Source organism: Rhamphochromis longiceps, linkage group LG9, assembly GCF_057381845.1.
Source record: "Rhamphochromis longiceps isolate RC_006_pf linkage group LG9, R_longiceps_female_GT1.1, whole genome shotgun sequence".
Taxonomy (NCBI): domain Eukaryota; kingdom Metazoa; phylum Chordata; class Actinopteri; order Cichliformes; family Cichlidae; genus Rhamphochromis; species Rhamphochromis longiceps.
The window spans coordinates 17243006-17258456 of record NC_140565.1 but is presented as its reverse complement, the minus strand read 5'-3'; the positions used below and the strand labels follow the sequence as shown (position 1 = coordinate 17258456).

The window sequence follows — 15451 nt, the reverse complement described above, 5'->3', positions numbered from 1 at the left end:
AAATCTGATTTGATAATACAATGACAATATTACACAGTCCACACCTCAATAAGTCGCCCACGATCGCATCTGCTCATCCTGGTCCGTCCCGACCTCAGAGGGTGGAAGACCGTGGCATTGTGCTCGTTCTCAATTAATAGATTAGACACGATGTAGAAATATCAGAACTAATACAATACAGACAGAGTTGTGATGAAGAAGGAGTGGGGGTGTCTTCGCTCTGACGGCTGGACTGCATAGCATGCAAAGTCACACTGTAGCACAGCTGTACGAAGTGTTACAAGATGTTGATAATGTTGCTCATCATCTGACACGATCCACGTCTCTGCTATCTAAACTAGAAATGCTTAATCTCACCCCCACACCCTTATCTCCCTTACATGATCTATATCCTCCCTAGAACCAGCCTATTTATTTGTGTCCTCTATAATGGACATTTGTTTCTGGTCTAGATATAATTTTGAGTTATTTGAGCTACCCTACTAAGTCCTTTACTAAAGGGCATCCTGGGCTTTCCATTGATATCTCACGTGTTTGGGTGGCAGGAAATTACAAACAAGTTCAATAGGAAGCTTATTTTTTCTTCTTTTCTCGGGAGGATATGACCTAAAAATCTTTTTTTTTTAACCTGTGTTGCACTTCACCACAGACTCCCGCCCCGTACTTTGTGTATCTGGCTAAATAACTGAGCAATACTGACCGGCAGCAAGTCATAAACCCAATAACCCAGTGTCAGTGTAATCGCTGCTAAACGCTTGTGGATAATATTGCTCATAGAGAGGTATGTGTGAATACTTGGAGGTCTAGTGGTCTAGTTAATACCGGGGACAACTGTAACCCGGTAAATCCCACAGTCAGAAACCAGCTATGGGGATGATTACACTGGATATAGGGTACAAATCTAAATAAAACTGCGTGGCAAAGCGTTTAAACGTATCCGTGGTACCGACAATGGAAAAGCTTGGGGGTCGCAGATGTTATTATTTATTTATTTATTCTTTCGCTGTTCTGTATATCACTGATCCGACTGGAGGATAAAACAGCAGTGATGAATCGCACAATTAAACAACAAACCTAGATTAATACAATAAATGAATGAACGTCTTCTCGGAGATCCACAATACGCTGTAGTGTCTTCCCCATTCAGCAGCCCCGAGTCTGCCTCTCTCTCGCTATAACCTCCCACAGCCCTCTGCTTCTCCAGATCAGCTGATCCGTCACGTGGTCTGATGTCGTGGGTCTCCCTTTTGCAAAATGGAGTTGTCTGAGTCTGTGCAGAGAGGGCTACAGTCTTTAGCAGACCAGTCCGTCTTCGACCACGGCAGCTTCCAGGTGCTGGTGGACGTGTCTTTCCGGAGTCTGCTCTCCTCTCACGGCGACCCCACAGTCCTCGGTGAGCTGCTGCCTCTCCGCGCGCCGCTGCTTTTGTCTCCGCTGTTGCTTCCGGTTTCTCTCCGGGTGTGAGCGTGCGGCGGAGCTGCCTCGGTGTTTGCGGATTTTTACGGCTCTGCTGCGCGCTGCGAATTAACCCGATGGATCCCTGCGTTTATTTTAAGACATTTCACGAGTCCGAGTGGCCGCCTGCTGCCCATCAGCTGCTTTAAAGCGACCCGAGTCTTTTCGAGCTGCCTGCTTTGCATTCAGCAGCAGTCGCACAATCACACACGGCCACTCGGGATCCCTTTTGTCATTTAAACTGGCATCAAGTCCGCTCGGAGTATTAGAAAGACCACGATGGTCATTTTAGACTCTAATAGTCCGATCTGATCTCGGACACACATCCGATTGACGGCTGTAATCGCTCTCAGCAGACCGGCGAAGCGCCCTGCATGCTGATGCTGTTAATCGGCTCGAATTTGTCTTGTAAATATAAATGATGCAAAATGACAGCAGACTTTTGCTCGATGTAGGTTCTAGTTTCATCACAGCTGCTTCAGCTGTTTTCACAGGCCATGTGTCGTCTAACCTCTGCGGCACCCAATCCCATTTTTACTGCGGAATTATTTAGAAAGTGAAGTACTCACTAGACAAACAAACAAAGGACCCCCCACCCCCTCCACCCCACCCCAGGCTGATGCAGCACAGGGGGTCCCATTCACATGCAAATTATCAATGATTTCCATTCTGCGCGTCAGTGTGGAGAAACCAAAGTATATGGACCCTGCATCAGACGTACACGAATTGGCTTCTCTGTTCCGCCCAGTAAGAATGTTGTAACAGCAGCATTCCTCATTCCGTCTTTCTGTTTTTTTGTCATTTCAGATCAGCCCGAGTTTAACCAGATAGACCAAATCCTGCTGAAGCAGAGCCACACAGCTGCCGTCACCTTCATACTGGAGGCGGTCAAACAAAACGCAGACCAGTCCACGATAAGGTACGAGACGGCACACAGAGCATTTACTGTCCACCCTGTGTGCAGGTGGTGGTTATAAATTGGACACAAACAACCTTATCTGTTGCCCGCATGAGAGTCTCCCTCCCATAACACACGTAACAGCCTGTCCTTATGATACAGATGGATCCTGTAGCCTACACTGCCTACACTTTCTTTTGTTTTCTTTCTTTGTGTGTGTGTGTGTGTGTGTGTGTGTGTGTGTGTGTGTGTGTGTGTGTGTGTGTGTGTGTGTGTGTGTGTGTGTGTCGCCTTGTTTGACCCTGACCTCAAACCTAACCCTTTCAAAGCGAAGCACCTGAAGTAGCGCGCTATTTACAAGCAGGTCATTTCATGACGTTGAGCCAAAACCGCGCTGTTTTCATGCCTCTAACAATATGCAAGGAGACAATACTTCCAGAATTCACCTCCAAGGGGACTTTAAGTGTGGTCTTTATGTATAATTACTGCAGAACAAAGCGACTCGGGGTTTTAGTAAAGCATCCGTTGAAGTTCTGAAGCTCGATGGGATGTTCTGTTCGTGTAGCAGGACTTATTATTCTCATCTTGAAGTAGGTATGAAGGAGCTTGCAAGCTGCCAGTGGAGCCATAATGTCTCCAGCAAATTAGTGCTGTAGTTACGCTGTTATACTTGGATCTGTGGTATTATTTATACATCTCACGAGTTTCTCATATGTAGCATTTTTTCCTCTTTGTTTTGTGTATTTTTTTCAGCTGAAGATTTTTTTTCCCACTTGATCCAAGTGGTGTTGGATGTTCAAGGTGTAGAGGATGAACTGTACGCATGTCCCGAACAAGCAAGCGTTAGTTTAAAGCTGCAAACGCTTTAGATTTCTATTATATTATTATATTATTATTACTGTTATTATTAATAATATTTTACTCATTGCTTCTCCGCAGTCTTAACTGCAAGAAAGTCGGTTTTCAAAGTCTGCTCACAGAACCTGTGCAACAAGCTGAATTAAACTAATTGTTCCTTGGAATTGGATGACGACAGGAATGCATGCAATTCTGCTATCTCCATATGAACTCCCTGCTGCTTTATGTAAAGCTGTCTAAGTGGACTTCCTTTCTGAGAACCAGCTGCGTTTTAAAGTATTGTCTTCTCCGTTCAGTTCCAGCCTTGAAGAGCTCACATTCAGCGCAGACAGAACAGAAATATTCTACAGCGCATACCAGGTAGCCTATATTCCAAACTAGGACGCATTTATTTCATCCTTTTTTTTCTTTTGTTTTTTTGCCAGACTTGCCAGCAGCTAATTGGTGCTTTTTTGTTTTGTTTTGTTTTGTTTTGCAGAAACATAAAAAAGATTTGGAGCGTCTTTTAGCAAGGTAAGGCATCGCTGCGTGGTTCGAGCTGGCAGTGCTTAAGAGATTTGTGGGGCTCATGTTATTTTAAGGTGTTTGCTTCGCTCTCTGGGGATGCCATCACAGCCTACTATTGCCTAGGCTTTGTTTGTTTATTTATTATTTATTAATTACTTAATTGTTTTGGTAAAACTCGAGTCGCAAATTTGCACAATTATTAACCGAATGATTTGACACGTTGAAAACTGGATATTCGAGGTCTGGAACGGATGTGCTAACGTGGGAGGAAGAGGAGGCGAGTTGTTGTTCTAGTCAGTATTTAAGCTTCTCCGCGCCAAGATTAACTGACTTGTAAATGTGGATTTATGACGTGCTAACAAACAGCTTTTTGTAGAAGAGCCACCATATATGCAAACGGATTTAACTGCAGAAAACCACCTGATGCGTAAAACCCCTGTGACGCACGGCAACTTTAAGAGTTTTTAAGAGTTTTTTAGGAGTTTTGGTCATATCATTAATTCTCTGCCTCCTCGCCGAATGAATGGGCAATATTTTCTACAGAAGCAAAGATGACTCAGTCTCTCCTTTCTTTTTCTTATAGCATAGGAAGGGGTCTACCTCACATTACCGACGCTTCGTGGCGCCTGGAGTACCACATGAAGGTGAGATCGCGAGACTAATTTCTGTCTGTTAGCGGTATATCATTTGTTGTGTGTTTCTAAAATGTTGCTTCTCCCACAGAACGGGCAGGTGGATAAAGTCAACGATTCTTTCTATTTGATATCACTGAACACTGAGGTAACAGCCGCAGCTTTACTCTTCTACTTTCCAGCATTTATATAAAGTCTGGTATATTTGAATGGGTAACAGGACGCTTATGTTTGCTCCTTCTTCCTTCCTTCCTTTATTTATTATTATTATTTTTTAGAATGAAGGATCCTCAGAGGACATCAACTTTACTTGCACAGTGGAGCAGCTCCAGGTAGAGGAAAACTCTTGGGGTGGATAATTGTCTCGCAATTGCGTCGTACCTGTGCCATTACGCACTACAGTCACATTTATTAGCAGTCCTAAACAATCTAACCACGGAACGTATTGCTCTGTGGTAGCTCTCCTTATCGAAAGGGGTGTGGATCTTTCAGGAAAAAAGTCAACGTGGGAAATTGTAATATTATGTCCATGCGGTAGCTATTTTTTTCTTCACGGATTCTGATTTTGATTGAGACAGAATCGCTACGATCTATCCTTTACTGCAGCTCACTTTAACAGAAAATAATGAACAGACTTGAAAAAGGTTAAAAATGTTTTGTAATCATCGTGGAAACATCAGCAGTGCCTTTTATAAAATCAGAGACCTGCTGATATCAGCGGCTCTGGAATGATTGGATGAATGCAAGCCGTCAGTCATCTTCAGTCTAATCAGCCTGAATCTAAAGTCGGAAATTAGTCTAACCATTGTGCATAAATAATATATCTTTTTATATAAATGGATAAATGTTGATCGGTGTCTGCCTTTTCAGGATTTGGTGGGGAAGTTGAAAGACGCCGCCAAGACTATGGAGAAAGCCAGTCAGATGTGAAGCTTGTGTCCACTTTCGTCCCCTTTATACCTGCCACTGATGTGTCACGTGTGTTATCAACCCAACAAATGTATTTGAAAGAAAAATAAAATAAATAAAATCGTCTTTGTTCTTTGACTGATTTCAGGATTTTGGTGTGTTACACGTCTTCCAAGAACTTCCCCTTTAGGACTGGAGAAAAATATTTTATTAAAAGATTAATTTGAACGTGTGTACAGTAAAGAAATTACACCCTCGCGTTGTTTAAACAGCTTGTGTAGGATTTCTGACATAGCTGCACGACAGCGGTGTCTTTTTTTCTTTCTTTCTCTCGAAGTATTTGTTACCACAAGAGTTTCAGCCCAGCCTTTCTTGAGATCTCTATTTTTAAAAGGCTATTATCAGAGATCTACGGCTTTCTCGCGTCATGAGAATTTTAGTCCATTCACTAAAAAACAAAACAAACAAACAAAAATAAAGCTCCCCGAGCTTTTTTGCGTCCACCTCAGCTTGAAAAGTTCAAAGCTCCTCAGCTGAAGCAGCACGGCGGCTCGGATTCCGTAAACATCCGAGATGCCATCGTTTTCAGCGGAGGGTTAAGGCTCCAATTCATCAAGTGTGGAAGTTTATTCTTCTTCTTTTCTGCACAGCATGTCAGGACAGACTGTGACAAAGGTTTGACACCAGGGCGATTTGTCATATTGGCGTATTTTCCACCAAGTGCGTGGGATCTTCAAAGCAATGAGCTGGATAGCTTAAGAAGACAGCCACTTGGTACCTCAATAGACTTTGATGCATTTGATGGTCAAAACGACACGAAGTTGTGAGAGCGCGTGTGCTGCTGCTGTTATTTTTGACATCAGAGAGAGGGCACACCGAGAGCCTACTTTCTACATCTGCCTGCTCCAACCATTGTGCCCTTCTCTTTCTTTCTTTTCTTTTCTTTTAAATTTTGGATACCCATCAGGACATATTGAGCCCCATCGTGCTGAAAAGCGACCCAAGCTGCATGGATGTGCACCGTGTGTTATTTTAAATCATGCGTCACACTTAAAAAAAAAAAAGGACCAGAATAGACCGACAGTAATTTGTGAGCGCCCTTAAGCAGCTTCTCGGTGTCGTTTCAGGTCGAGAAAAAGGCACAAACCGCTAAAATAAAGATATGTTTGTTAAAAACGCGCCCATCGCGTGTAAATCAGCCTTTTTTTCCTTCACGTCTTTGCTACTTTGCACATACGTAGATCAGTAGAAACAGCATACACCGACAGTAATTTCTAGGCACCCTTAAGCAACCAGACCACGTGACCAGAGCGGGGCGGTCGAACTACAAGCCATTTTGGGGACGGTGTCAGTTTCCACGGAGCACACGCACACACTGCTGCGTTTTACTGGGGGGCGAAGCGGATATTTTGGAGGCAAAGTTATCGGTGCCGAAGTGGGAAGCTTTCCGAACCGGAGCCGAAGGACCGGGATCTCTTGGAAGGCGTCTGTCGGACACGCACACGCCGCGCAATCGCCGAGGAAACGGGGAGTTTTTATTCGCACATCTGAAATGCGCTCCAGTCCGCCGTGCGCTCTCCGCCACTGACAGCGTCTGCAGCCTGCTTCAAGATGGCGGCTCTACTCCTATTCATTTTCTGCTGATCGCCTCCCAACTTTCATTGTCTACTCGCCTCGGTGCCCACCGATTCCCGGCCGAACCTTCAGGTACGTCTCCTTCGATATCGTCTCTAACTAACGGGGCGAAAGGGCGAGGTTTGGGCTTTGTGTCTTTGTGTTTTCCCCCCGCTACGTCCAGCGGTGGATGTGGAGCTTTCAACGGTGGCTGCAGCGATCACCGACGTGGAGCTCCGTGTGTGGGTCTGCGCACCACTTTTTTCCCCCAGCAAAAGATGTTCCCCGCTCGACTATAAACGCCAATTAAGGGTCGGGCACATTCGCTCCTGCTTCTCCTATCGTTCAGTTACGCGTCCGTATAAGTTGGTCACGGTTCGGGTTTGCATTGCGTCGTTGGGATTTATGTAAAGTGGGAGACCCAGGCGAACCAGGCTGTGTTGGCTGCGATGCGAGGAGCAGCAAGTGCTTCAAACGGTCCCCCTGCGTTCGTGTTTCCACGTAGAGTCTTCATTTTATAGAGTTTGGATCTTTGGGGTGATGGGAATTGGGTGGCAGGTTGGTTTTCGGTGAACGTGACCGGATGTTGGATTTATTAACTTAACTTGGATCGCTCCCGTGAACGTGCCAGGGAGGCAAACCGTTTCCACCGAGCATAAATGTTTCATGACGGCTGCTTTGTAAACACTGGATTGTCGTTAAACGCGTATACGGACTACAACTGGCTGTTTACGTTTTGGTGTGTGCTTGTCCTGAGTGGGAAGGATGGTTATTAAATTTAAATTTAAAGAAGAAATTAAGAAGGGAGAGAGAGAAAAAAAATTGGCGACTACAAAGGAGTGGCTGTGCCTCTCCAGGCAGTCTGAAGCTCTGGTAATTCCACTTAAATTCACATGAGCTGTAGCCAACACAGACTGTTTGTTTGACAATTAAAAGCTCATTATGGATCGCAATAATTCCCACCTTTATACGGTCTGTGTGTTGGCGCACACTGTAGCTCCCAGTCTGGTGATGGGCGCAAGCTAGTGTTTCCTCTGTAGAGAGCGAGGGGGGGTAAAAAATTATCATTTTACCCATGAACGCTGGTGTAGACCTTGTGTGCACTTATAATGGGTTAAATGAATCTATCCCCCCGAAACACACACTCCACCACCACCCGCTTGGTTTTTGCAGGTTGACAGGCTCACATGTGTGTGAATAGGAGCGATCATGTAGCCCAGCAGACTGGATGGAGTACATCCACTGAGTAGGGAGGCATTTACACGGAATAAACGTAATTCCTTTGATACGTTTTAGTCCTGTGGTCAGTTCTAATCAGGAGCTATTTAAGCCACGGTTTTCTAAATGAACTCACAGCGGCTGATGTGTTTCTTCTCCTTCTTTTCTTTTTGCCATCCCAGTTTTTTTTAATTGGGTTATTTCCAGCTGCTGTTGATCTACATGTAAGAGGTGAACGCTTTACAAGAGGAACTGGTCTCGTCTGGGAATAAATTAGGTTAGCACGGCTTTTACGGGTCACTACAGAAACCGATGGAAATCTCCAATTTAACGTGTCTTGTTTGAAAGAATTTAAGATGTACTAGTTGTGGAGAAATAATTGATGGCCTGCTGTCAGCACCAGCTACAGCTTAAGCCAAATTATCAGTAAAAAAATAAAATAAAATAGAGGAAAGCCCGTGTTGTGCACAAACCTCTGCATTCAGCGTATTCCCAACTGAATCCAGACTGTATTGTTTGATTTTTGGCCATTCAGCAATATTCGTTCCCAAAGCGTATTAACTTTATTTTGGATTTCTTGGCTGACCTGACTTGAAGTCTTATAAAGTGAGCAGGCAGGTCACACACACACACACACACACACACACACACACACACACACACACACACACACACACACACACACACACACACACACACACACACCCTGGCAGAGGGGAAAGCAGTTGTCCAAACACCAGCCAATCGATTAATGGCGCAACAGGCTCCCTGCATATATGTAGGCATTATCCATCATTATCCGTGTGTGAGGCATCCTTTGAACCGATTTGCTGTCCAAACTTGCCCGCAGTGGTCTGTTCACAGGCGGCCAAGGAGAGGTCGGTTGAAGCATTGAAAAGCAGCCGGGACTCGGGCATGGTGCCGACTGTGGCTCCATAAAGTAACAGTGTGGGTTCCGAGCTGGGCAGGCTGGCTCTCATCCAGCGTTTAAAGAGGGCTCACCCGCTCATATTCACTCTTTACCCCGGATAGACTTTTAATGATTGCATTAAATTAAAAAAAAAAAATGACAGCACCCAGCCGCGATAATCTTTACAAGTCCAACTTTAAAAAACAAAAAAGTGCGCCAGACTGGTCATCTTTTTCGAGACCAATTTGCCCACCGGATCGTAACTACCGGATAAAAATCTGAAGACCGGGATCCTTTGGCATCTGGTGACTTTACTCTACCGCCCTCGCTTTTTTGTTGAAATGCACTCGAGCACAGAGTGTAGCCTACATTCGACATTCGTGTTTGATACATGGACTGTGCGGTGCTTGAACTGGAAATGGCGCAGAATAAATGGTTTGTAATGACCCAGCGTGCGCCTCAACTTCGGCGCAGTCGCTGGCGTCTGGCCATATTGGTGCTGCGCGGTGTTGATGAAAAAAGCGCAAAGCGAATCAAAATAAAGCTGAAATCTCTCTCTCTCTCTCCCGGTCGGACTCGTACGCTCCTCTGTGTCTGGCTCACAGATACATAAAGCTCGTGTAAACACCTCGGGGTGGGCTTCATTCGCCCCCGTTAGAAGGAAACCCCGCAGCCCGTTGAACCGATACATGCTTCTTTTTTTCCTCCACAAAATGGCAGCCGTGCTGTCGGCAGCCTGGCAGCCCAGCGGCTGTGTGTGTGCACGGAGGGACTCGGAGACTCTGTCCTTCCTCGTTCCCACTCTGCACACGGGCACGGCTCGCCGTGTTGTTTTTGTTTAGACATCCTGTCTTTCTGGTCACTGGCGAAGAGCCATGTGGGCTAAAAAAGCAAACGGGGTTGCCATAGAAACGCTCAGGTTTCCCCGTGGCTTGTGTGGCACACCTGACGCAGTGAGTGGGTGCCTCATATTACCCACCCCCCTGCGCGCGCGCGCGCGCGCACACACACACACACACACACACACACACACACACACACACACACACACACACACACACACACACGCAGAAACAAACACTTTCACCCAGTCACCCCGGTGCGCCCGTGTGGATGATATTAGCCCACTATTATTGGCAAAATTCGCCAAACCACACAGAACATGGCAACCCAGTAAGGGGGTTACCCACTTAACTAAAGGTTTCGGTGCTGGCTGGGTCTGATTTATTTAATTTTTCACATTGTCTCGCATAGGTTTTCGTTTTTACCCCCACATTTGCGCTCTTGGTTTAAACCGTTTTCGATTTCGCTTAGAGTTTAAACCATCCATGTTTTTAAAAGTGCGCGCAAATCTGAAGTTACGGGAGGTCAATATTCCCGTGCCGTGCCTCAGATTTGGTTCCTCAAAGCTCGACCGCTGCTGCCCCTACTATGTCATTAAAGATGCTGAGCTAAGGCGAAGGAAAGTGGGGAGCGCACGGCTCCATCGATCTCAGCGGAAGTGATTGATTTATGATTATTCGCCGCTGCCTGTAAATCTGCCAACGAACGTCTTTCCCTCTGGTTATTTCTGGATCGGCATAAAGGTTGATGTTGCTTTATCACAGTCCAAGCAAACAGCAGTCTCGTCCAAATGCCCCGCCGTGCGTTGACAAACCTCTGCGTGCTTTTGTTTTGACCTGTCCTCCTTCTGCGTGCAGGGATTGTTGTTCCTTCCTCTCAACATGCATCGGACGACCAGGATAAAGATTACCGAGCTCAACCCTCACCTCATGTGCGTTCTGTGTGGAGGATACTTCATAGATGCAACCACCATCATCGAATGTCTTCATTCATGTGAGCAAAACTCGTCTAATTTCATTTCATTTAATTTTTTTATGGGTCAAAATCAGTTCATATCACCCGAAGCTGCTAAATGTGAGATATGTTGGATTAAATTTAAACATTCCCAGTCTTCTTTTTTCAGTGCTGCAAAATGTATTTCTTGCTCTTGCTCTCTTTTAAACTCAATTTGGCTCCTCAGGAAATGCTTTCAGATCTCATCAGACATTAACAGTTTTTTTTTTCATCTGTTTTGCAGTTTGCAAGATGTGCATTGTGCGCTATCTGGAAACCAGCAAATACTGTCCCATCTGTGATGTACAAGTGCACAAAACCAAGCCACTGCTCAACATTAGGTGAGAACTGTGCTTACCATGCTCTCTGCATTTTGCTCAGCTGCCCCCGTTGTTATTGTTACCTTTTTCAGGGCCCATATAAATTTGGTTCTAAAAGTTTAGTGACGCCCGATGACTTGAATTTAACCCCTTAAATATGATTTTTCTGTTCTTTTTAAACAGTGTAGAACGTATATTTTCTGCCTTTGCAATCTTAAGCGAATACATTACTTGTTTTCGGTTTCCTTCCCTTTGTGGGTTCCCCACTAAACAGCTGAATCAGCCTCTGATTTAAACATTCAGACATGAGAAACACATGTAGGCGTGTAGGCGACATGACACGTTTGAGGTTTTCCACAGCGATGAATACTGGTCTTATTTTTTCAGACAAGAATTGTTTTTAAATACTTGACTGAAGTTTCTTTTCCTCTCTCTCTCTCTTTAGGTCTGACAAAACTTTACAGGACATTGTGTACAAACTGGTCCCCGGCCTCTTCAAAAGTAAGAGTCGCATTTTTACTGTTCAGTCTGACTTTTGCACGTAAATTTGTCTCTGCAAGTATATTAAAATAAGAATAAATGAACATTACCGATGAGGGTATATGTAATGGCATTTGGATATGGTGTGTATGTTGTGTAGTGGAAAGCTTTGCATTGAAAAACTTGAAGTTTCAGCTTGACAGTTAATTATTTGTTGTAAAGTGCAGAGGTGTGTTGAATTGGGATGACGCTGAGTGTTATGGTCATCAAATCTGTCTGCTTTTCTTGCTGCAAGGTTCAAGCAAAACAGTTTTCAGGGTCATGTCTCATATCACCCATCTGTAAGACAGAAATGTTGGAGAATCAAATCATTATTTCCATGAATTCTCACATCGATGCCACAGTTTTAATCTAGCTTTTCTTGTGTTTCGACAAATATTTATTCCTGGAAGTCACAATATTAAGGGGCGCTGAGAACTCTGGCACATGGTTTCTGAAATAAGGTAATAGTGGGAAGTGAAAGTGAATGGATTGGTAATAACACGCCTTTCTGAATGTCTTCAGATGAGATGAAGAGGAGAAGAGACTTTTACGCAGAGCACCCCGTAGATGGTGAGTCAGAAAGAAAATGTTCTTTTCTTTCTTTCTTTTTTTTTTCTTTTGGCGAAATATTTTCCACATCAGAGAGTCTGCTGTGCTGTAAACGCAACATATAAACCCACCCTCACATCCAGCCGTGCATGTGTGTGTTTCTATAGCGTCTAATGGAACAAATGAAGATCGTGGAGAGGTAGCAGATGAGGACAAGAGAATTATTACAGACGATGAGATCATCAGCCTCTCTATTGAGTTCTTTGATCAAAGCAGGTACGCTTGTATTAAAAATACATGGAAATGGAAAATAGTTGTTCCTAAAAGACTACAAAATCTAATATTTATAGAGGTTTCTCGTTAGTAGATACAGCTGTTATGATACGCTTACAGATATTGCTCCACTATAGCCGATATTATCAGTCTGCTCTAGAATCATCAAAACTAGCTTAACTGACGCTGGTACCATGTTTTATAGATCAAAATACGACATGTCCTACCCACAGTGTGATGTAATGAACAGAAATAGGATCATGCGTATAATATGACAGATTTTGGTTTTTGTATTCAAATGCCTTTTAATTAATTATTTTTTAATGGTGTGTAAATTTTAGCTGCCTTTGCAGTCATTATAAAATAATATTCAAGACTTTATTAATAAGTTTATTCTAATGTCTGGAATTTGCCAAAATACTTGACTACAGTAATACTTCACAAAAAAGTACTGCATGAAACATAGTATGTTTAAAAAGAATTTTTTTCAAATCTTTCAAAATTTGAATTCTGTTGCTAACTCTGTATGATTTAGTTTTAGAGTTATACATACGCTGGAAAGTTACTCATGTTTTTCCTCTGTTTTTTGGCGCACAGACTGGGAGGAGCAGTGGAGGACAAGCAGTCAAAAGATCAGGTATCGCACGTTGACTTAGCCACATTTTTGTTTCCGTCATTTTTTTTCATCTTTGCTAACACTTTAGGATTAAAACAGCCTTAGAATAAGGGATAATCAAACATGTGTGGAGACAAACAATTATAATTATGTTCTCTCCAGTGGTAAAGGGCTACATTGTTTTTGCTGCTTTTAAGGTGGACCAGCCTGTGTGTAGATTCTAGTCATTGTGTATGAATGTTTTATTCCACACGTATGTATATACATATGTATTTTTATTTATTTTTTGTTATAATGTGTTTTATCTGCAGGTGGCTAACAAGAGGTACTTGCAGTGTCCAGCAGCCATGACAGTTATGCATCTGAGAAAGTTTCTGCGCAGCAAAATGGACATCCCAAACACCTACCAGGTCTGTTTAGTTTAATTATTTATTTATTTTCAGAGATACTTACTATAAATGTATCACAAAAAACTGAGAGATATCTTATTTACATATTTAATGATTTCCTCTTACAAAAGGTTATTGTGAAAAACAAAAACAATAAAAAATAAATAAATAAACCCATTCTTTTTTTTTCCTCTTAAGGTTGAAGTCATGTATGAAGATGAACCTCTGAAAGATTACTACACGCTAATGGATATAGCATATATCTATACTTGGAGAAGGGTAAGAAATATTTTTGCACATTTTTAGAAAGCTAAGGTTTTTTTTGTTTTGTTTTTTATCTCAAGATGTGATTAATACACTGCAATTATTGAGTTGTAATTGCAGTGTATTAATTTTTATTGATACACTGCAGTATATTAATAATATTTTCTTTGTTAAATAAAACCATCTCCCTCGGTGTCAGTTAATGTATTTAATCACAATTTATTTTTAAAAATACATTTAATATCAACAAAATTAGGTACTTTTAAAATTTCACCTTGAGACATAAATAGAATAGATACTTACGTTTTGATTGCTGAGCTTTTAAAATATTATTTTATCATTGCGTTGAAGTTTTTGTATATTGTTATATATAGGTTTTTATCGCTTTGTTGTAGCTGGTGTTGTATAGTGTGCGGTCAGTTAAATATAGATATTTTTCTGCTTGTTTATTTTAGTCTTCAAAAACACAAAATCTCCAAATGGGGAAGCTGTTCGAGAAAGAGGGTTTTTGTTCATACATGTTGTTAAAGATGCCAAAATTTAAATAAATAATAATAATAAAAAAAACATATTTTCAATATTAAAAACGTTTAAAATTTACGATCAGTTTCCGTTTAAGATTTTAGTCAAATGAACACATACATAACCATGGACATGGCTATATTCGAATTTGTATGGTATCATGTTTTTGTACTCAACCTGAAATAATATGTACTTTGAACATTATTAAATTTTATGTTGCCCCTTTATTTTTATATATATATATATATATATATATATATATATATATATATATATATATATATATATATATATATATATATATATATATATATATATATATATATATATGTGTGTGTGTGTGTGTGTATCAGGGACATTCTGCAATTAGTTATGGTTTTCTATCATGTGTATGCAAAAAGGGGGGAGGGGCAACAAAGGGCACAAGATCTTTATGCCATATGTGGCCTCTGAAACCAACCGCTTTAGATGTATCTGGGTTACTGAGTTGAAAGTAGCAAGTTTATAACAAAACTTGCTACTTTCTGGTCTGGTTATCAAACTGAATGTACGCCAGGACATGACTGGATCTTGATTTCTATAGAGTAGTGATTAAAAATGGAAATTTGGGGTTAAAAAGTAAATGACCCCCACATATCTTTCCAAGTTTTTTTTTTTTTTGCAAATAAATGAATCAATTCCGTAAAAAAATAAAAAGCAAGTTTAAAAAGTTGTAGAAGAAACCCATTAATAAATTAGTTTTTACGACTTTTTTTTACGAATAAAATAGGTTAGATGACCCCACTTGGTCACTTCAGGGTTAGTTGAGTAACTAATTAAATAAAAATAATAATAATAATAAAAAAAAAACTGAATAAAGTTCCTAAAAATGGCGCCAACCCCATTTACAGTTTAAGTTTTAATGTTTTAATAACTTCTTCTCCTCTTCCGCAGAACGGCCCGCTGCCGCTGAAGTACCGAGTCCGACCCAACTGTAAGAAGATGAAGGTGAGCCACGCACAGCAGGAAGGTCAGAACAGCGCGAGCAGATCCGGGCAGGAGAGCGACTCTGCCAGCGACAAAGCCGGAAGTCCAGCCGGGGCTCCGTCCACGTCCTCGTCTCTGCCGAGCCCCGGCACGCCTGCGCAGTCCCCGCACCCGCACGGCAACAGCAACAACA

The 15451-nt window shown here is 42.2% G+C and overlaps 2 protein-coding genes across 3 annotated transcripts in view; both read left to right on the top strand.

The window, feature by feature from the left end:
- Positions 1-1209: 1209 nt before the first annotated feature.
- On the top strand, positions 1210-5384 carry commd3 (COMM domain containing 3). 2 transcript variants are annotated; one of them, XM_085418545.1, is made up of 8 exons: positions 1213-1393; positions 2263-2374; positions 3508-3571; positions 3690-3724; positions 4302-4362; positions 4442-4498; positions 4629-4682; positions 5221-5384. In XM_085418545.1, the coding sequence occupies exons 1-8, from the start codon at positions 1255-1257 to the stop codon at positions 5278-5280; spliced, it is 582 nt and encodes a 193-aa protein (XP_085274671.1). In that variant the 5' UTR covers positions 1213-1254; the 3' UTR covers positions 5281-5384. The 2 variants fall into 2 exon arrangements, with proteins under 2 accessions (XP_085274672.1, XP_085274671.1); XM_085418546.1 differs by lacking the exons at positions 3508-3571; positions 3690-3724 and having other exon boundaries at positions 1210-1393.
- A 1212-nt stretch (positions 5385-6596) lies between these two features.
- bmi1a (BMI1 proto-oncogene, polycomb ring finger a) overlaps positions 6597-15451 on the top strand; it is a 10050-nt gene continuing 1195 nt past the window's right edge. The window contains exons 1-10 of the mRNA XM_085418544.1: positions 6597-6966; positions 10702-10837; positions 11082-11178; positions 11603-11658; positions 12202-12249; positions 12396-12504; positions 13099-13138; positions 13429-13527; positions 13705-13785; positions 15226-15451. The exon at positions 15226-15451 is cut by the window's right edge and continues 1195 nt beyond it. Coding sequence (XP_085274670.1) covers positions 10726-10837; positions 11082-11178; positions 11603-11658; positions 12202-12249; positions 12396-12504; positions 13099-13138; positions 13429-13527; positions 13705-13785; positions 15226-15451 — 868 coding nt within the window. The 5' untranslated portion in view covers positions 6597-6966; positions 10702-10725. The remainder of the gene's footprint in view (positions 6967-10701; positions 10838-11081; positions 11179-11602; positions 11659-12201; positions 12250-12395; positions 12505-13098; positions 13139-13428; positions 13528-13704; positions 13786-15225) is intronic.

What these genes read in the sequence shown, in the direction of transcription:
- commd3 (XM_085418545.1), top strand. Translation starts at nt 1,255, where the DNA reads ATGGAGTTGTCTGAGTCTGTGCAGAGAGGGCTACAGTCTTTAGCAGAC. An exon ending in TATTCTACAGCGCATACCAG is followed by an intron (nt 3,572 to 3,689) that starts GTAGCCTATATT and finishes TTTGTTTTGCAG; the next exon opens with AAACATAAAAAAGATTTGGA. An exon ending in TTGGAGCGTCTTTTAGCAAG is followed by an intron (nt 3,725 to 4,301) that starts GTAAGGCATCGC and finishes TTTTTCTTATAG; the next exon opens with CATAGGAAGGGGTCTACCTC.